The following is a 5,613-nucleotide window of genomic DNA, read 5'->3' on the forward strand; positions in this document are numbered from 1 at the left end:
CCACCGCTTATCGAACAGCATTGTAATAAAATAATAACTATGGATACAACATTTGCATTTCTCTCATTTGTTTATTACATAGTAACCTTCTTATCATTAATTTGGCAATTTAAATATTGCATATTACTGTATTTCCAATTATTAATTATCTTTTCGTGATTTTTTTGGAAATATACTATAACTTCATATTAAAAGATGCTTTTACTTTTCCTCATTTTATCGGCTTCATTTCTTTTTTATGCTCTGTATTCTGTGCTCATGCAAGATAATACTATCTGCTGGAATTACGACATTCATGTGAAATGAGACTTGTATTTATTTCATGGACAACATTGAAGCTGTGGTGCAGCCATGCCGGCTATAGTCAGGTAGATTAATACTTGCAGATTTTCATATACTATTAATTTATTGCTTTGTGATTCATGCCTGAATTTCAGATATATTTTAATGTCGTTTGTGATTTTTGCCTTTTGTGCAAATTTTGCGCACAACGAGACGTCTGATAATTTTCTGCTAAGCTTCACATTCCCGCGTAGGTCCAACAAAAACATCAACCTGATTAACAGATACAATTTTCCATTAGCCACCACAAATGCACTTCTTTTCCACGGCTTCCCTATTTTGCACCTATTTTTCATAAAAAAAACTCTGCCTACTTTATCATACGCAAATTTTTGTGTCCCACATCGGAATGGCTGCCACTATGACACGTTTTTTTCATGCAGCCTGCCCGTCTGATTTCTTTATAAATCCTACAGTGACACTAAAAGTCTGTATTCCACATTCCCCTCCTTAAACCTCCATTTCAGATGCCACATCCGTTACTGACCCACCACCCCTACTTTATCATCCGTCATAGCCTCTCACTCAGTCGATTTTTTTATAAAATTGATGCAGGAAATGTTACTCATAGCTGCTTTCTTCGATTTCCTGATTCTTACACAACCTGCTCTCATAAGAATCTGAATATGCTGGAAATTGGACGATCAGTACTATTAATTATGTTGAAGTTGCCGCAAGATAGAATGTCTTGTCTTGTAAAATCTTATGCGGTCGAATTACTTTTTACCAGCATTAAATTAATTATGGAGTAGAAATGAAACCGAAAGTTTATATTTATAGTTTTCTGAAAATAAATTGTCTTCATTTAATGTAAAATATACAGAGGCGCTTAATTTATAAAGAGGGGCGGGTGTAGTATACAAAAAGATTTTCAGGCACATGTATTATTATACATGACAGACTAACGAGAAACAAAATAGTGCCGTTTTTTCATTTAAACAAAATTGGAATCTCAAACACGTCACAAAATAACTTTGAAATTAATGATTTTATTTGTATTTCAAATGAATGACACGTTTCAGTTCCGTTTGAAACTGAACTTTTCTATTACCAGGTCAATATCAATGGAAAAGTCAGAATGAATGTACACATTACGGCAAGTCCGTACAGTCGTTTTTCTGTCATGATAGTCCGGAAAAAGCTTTTTAGATGCTTCACTGCAGTAAAGCTTTGTTCTGCGCTGGCTCAGTCGATTGGGTGAGTGAAGAAAATCTGTAAGAGTAAGGACATGATCGGGTAATAATCATTTGGGCGCAATGCAAGAACATCAAGCGAATTAGCTGGATAATGTTAAAGATGCACGTTTTCCCATTTTCTTTTCAGCGTGTAATTTCACACTTGAGTAGATTGCCTTGGTCATCGATATATCTTTACCAGGTCACCCAAAATGATCAAAATCGAGGAATTAGGGCACTTAATCGCATGGCATTACTGCGGTGTTAAAGAACTTCGTATACCATTATATGTGTTGGGTAACGGTATACCATTATTTATTTACATGGGAGTTGTGATGTTAAGCCTAACACTTCCAAATAAAAGAAGATCAGCAGGTTTATTACGTCAATTTTGTTGAATTTTTCAGCTATAAGAGACTTAAAATTTATTTCGAATAATGAAATTTTAATCAAAATACATAAAAATAAATAAATAATAGATACTGAAATCAAAATAAATGTGCAATATCGATTTCCTGCTCAACACTTTTCCATATGTTTATGTTAAAACTATAGAAATGGCTTAGAAAAACGTAGACTTTTCAGAACCAAAAAAAAGACTATAAAGCTGAGCTTGGTATCAAAATGTGAAGAATAACGTGCTCTACTCAAGTCTGTTTGTTTCACTCTCAATTTGTTTCTCAATTTGTTTCACGAATTTCACAAAACTAAGTCCACACTAAGAAAAAACTGAAAAAAGACGATTTTTTAACGAAAATTGTCGCACTTTTTGCCAATAAAAGGCTTCAAAATTAATAAAATTGGGAATGCATTGATACCATCATGTACAGAATTCTTTGAGCTATCAAATAAAATAAATTTAATAAAAATTTAACATACTTCCAGCTTTTTACACGTGTTTTTATAAAGTAGGGTGGGCTCCACCCTACAATCCATCAAAGGGTTAAGCATGTACAAAATGATGAATGGCTGTCATATGCAGATTCAAGTAATGGTTATATTGATGTGGTACATGTGTGTCTGCAGCATCTATAAGAAACAAAAGTAATATAGGGATAGGAATATTTCAATGTTAGTAATAATAGCGGAAAAATCAAATTCATTAGTCGTATTGCGTAAAACAAGTATAGAATATCTGCACATTGTCAAATATCATTTACCTGTTAATTATAGACGATATGCATGAGTGTCATTACATTTGCGCACCTCCTCTTGTGGCGACCAACAAAGTAACAGATCACAAACGTGGAATTCTGCAATATTGTATGATAGTAAGTTCGGTTTGAGAAAACAACCTAATTCTTGATGAGTAAGAGCGTAATAGCATAAATTAAAAGTGATCTTTTATTAATTTGTTTGCTAAAATGAAAGCACTTTTGCTTAAAGACATGTAAGGTGATGAACAATGCAAATAGTATGAAAATTCATTTCATCAAGTTCATTTAGCATATTAAAATCTACAATTAGGTGTGAAAAAATTGAAATTGCTATTCTTGATACTGACTGCACGTCATGCAAAACATTATACATTACCATCAAATATTTAGGCGGGGAATAGCTTTATAAGAAAAGAGGAAAATCTAGTTAAGGAATAGACAATGCAATTTTATTACATACATTCTCTAAATGATCTCTAAAAGGAATTCCATTTTTCATTCTCATTACTGGAAATTATTAATCCAAGCATAGAATGAATGTCAGTAACAGAAAATAGAAATCTGCTAGTTTTCAGCTGGGCTATTGTTGATGTTCTACAATCATAAAATATGAAGCATAACTTATGTTTGAGTCTTAAATGATTTAAGTGATTACAATTGAAAACGCTGCTTGACTGATGGCCATATCACACTACTATAATGAATTGCTAACCACAAAGAGCACATTCTGAAGAGTTGTACAAGAGTAAGGGTACAATATGAATAGCATATCACATTGACTGTGGTGTAGTAACAGCGTAATAGCCTAATAGTAATGGAAAACTCGAGGCAAGAACGATCTGAATTATTCTTGACCGTTTCTCAAATGCCCATTATTTTGTGTAAGACTGTTTTCAAGGCATTGCTAAAATTGTTTCAAATGAATTCAGTGTAATAATTCATTCGACGGATTTCAGACCATTTATTCAATTACTTTGATGTGTTTTCAGAATTTATTCCTCCCGGGAACAGCTGCATTAAAAGTCCGTCTCCAGCAAGAAGAGCACTGAAGCATTCAACAAAATAAATCTACATTCATATATGCACATGTTAGGTATTAATGAAGATTGAAAATAATAGTAATGACGATACTGAGCATTCAACAACACGAATTGATTGTTTACCCAACGCAGGAGGCACTTAGAATGCATACCTTTTAGGCACTCAAGTATTAATGAATATTAACAACAATTCTGGGATGAATTTATTTAGGTTTATTGCAAATAAAATAATATTGTAATTAAAAGTGAAAGAATTTACCACTTCAATGGCACTGCGATCAATTCTGAGGCAACAAGTTTGTAAACAGTTAGAATTGTACAGAAAGGAAAGAAGCCTGCATTTCCAAGATAGAAAATATTGCACAAAAGTATCCTGTTTCAGCAAATACCATGTTTTAATGTGGAAAAATGTTTTAATTACATAACATCCTCGATCACAGTTAAATTTCAAAAAATATCAAACCTAGAAATGTGCCAACGCTATAGGCCATTTATTCTGAAACTGCTCGGTAATCATTGCTTAAATGCTGCACGGTACGCTAAGATAAAATAAATTTAATGAAGTGAAAAAGTTGAAGTTCGACAATCAGAAGAAACATCAGAGAAGAAACTCCGCAAGTTACAGAACCATTACTAAAACGGTGAAGAAGTCTCAGTAACTCACCATAAGAAAGAAGCTAAGCAGAGGAGGTCAATGAAACTGCACATGAAAAATTGGTATCGGTACTATGGATAAACTGTTGCGCAAAATGTGGGATAATGGATTGGTCAGTGGCAGGGCTCACCAATTATTCAGTAACTTTCTCATAGATTGCATAGTACATTCATCTTTCACTATATTGTTCGCACTCCATTCGTGATTAACAGATTGTTTAATGTGAATCATATATGAACGGAACGGAAGCCAAGGAACGAAAGATCACTTACCTTGAAATTGAAGATGGTATTGAGGAGAAGTGCTGAGTGCGCTTCTTGATTAGTGCTCTACACACTGAAACACTGAATAATTATGAGGATTACATTCTTCAATTTTATTCAGGGTCAAGTGGAAAAATTTTGAATATGACATCGCCGTAACTGAAATCACTGCATGATTAGTCCTAATAGCGTAATGACATCATCACAATCGAAACAGTTACTAATTATAAAAGTTATTGGGATTTTATTCAATTCTGATGTAATATTATACAATGTAGATCAATATATTTTCAGCTGTTGATTTGAAAAGTTGTTGTTCTTCATAAATTGAAATGAAAGAAAAGGGATATAACGTAAAAGGAAGAAAATTAGATAACTCAAACAAAAAAATATTGTATCACGCAACGCATTTTGAATGGATACTTTACTCAAATGTCAAAAATGTTACGTATACTGAAAATCATGCATCTTGGTTCCGTTTCGAGGAAGTTGCAGATGGGCAACTTTCCTATGAATAAAGATAGACAAGGCGCCAAGTTTACTGCCCATTTATTCCAAATCTAATGGGCAGTTGCTGAAGAAACAATAAATAACACCATCATTTATCAATGTGACATCATCTGAACAACAGAAAGAAAGTTTTCAACCTTTCGCTGTAAAACAGCAAACGCTGTAATAGCCAAAGACATTTACGAAAGGGTCGATAAAACGATTTCATTTCAAAATGAGATGAAACGATCGGGAAAATTAGAAAACAACAAGGATCTTTGTCCAACTATTCCTTGTTTCGAAGTCGTCGAGATATTGCCTTAAATTGGAATGGAATAAATTGTTCGAAGTAATGAAATATTAGTAATGGGAATATTAGTGTGAAAGAAAAAAAAAAGAATAAATATGCAGAATAATAAATATGCAAAGAAGCGATACTGTGAATTGTATTTCAAACTTCTAAATGCATGAGCAAAAAAATCATCTCATCCA

General features: G+C 33.1%; 1 protein-coding gene across 1 annotated transcript; it reads left to right on the top strand.

Annotated features, from left to right (window-relative positions):
• The first annotated feature begins 1,420 nt into the window (after window positions 1-1,420).
• Tsp_12265 (conserved hypothetical protein) lies at window positions 1,421-2,803 on the top strand. Its single transcript, XM_003366992.1, has 4 exons — window positions 1,421-1,539; window positions 1,720-1,892; window positions 2,403-2,459; window positions 2,691-2,803. The coding sequence occupies exons 1-4, from the start codon at window positions 1,421-1,423 to the stop codon at window positions 2,801-2,803; spliced, it is 462 nt and encodes a 153-aa protein (XP_003367040.1).
• The last annotated feature ends 2,810 nt before the right edge of the window (window positions 2,804-5,613 follow it).

Source organism: Trichinella spiralis, assembly GCF_000181795.1.
Source record: "Trichinella spiralis strain ISS 195 chromosome Unknown Scfld5050, whole genome shotgun sequence".
In the NCBI taxonomy this organism is placed as follows: domain Eukaryota; kingdom Metazoa; phylum Nematoda; class Enoplea; order Trichinellida; family Trichinellidae; genus Trichinella; species Trichinella spiralis.

Bases quoted from the DNA above. Each gene is read 5' to 3' on its own strand.
- Tsp_12265 (XM_003366992.1), top strand. From the start codon at position 1,421: ATGAATGTACACATTACGGCAAGTCCGTACAGTCGTTTTTCTGTCATG. The intron at 1,540-1,719 runs GTGAGTGAAGAA...TATCTTTACCAG, and splicing joins GCGCTGGCTCAGTCGATTGG to GTCACCCAAAATGATCAAAA. The intron at 1,893-2,402 runs GTTTATTACGTC...ACATACTTCCAG, and splicing joins AAATAAAAGAAGATCAGCAG to CTTTTTACACGTGTTTTTAT.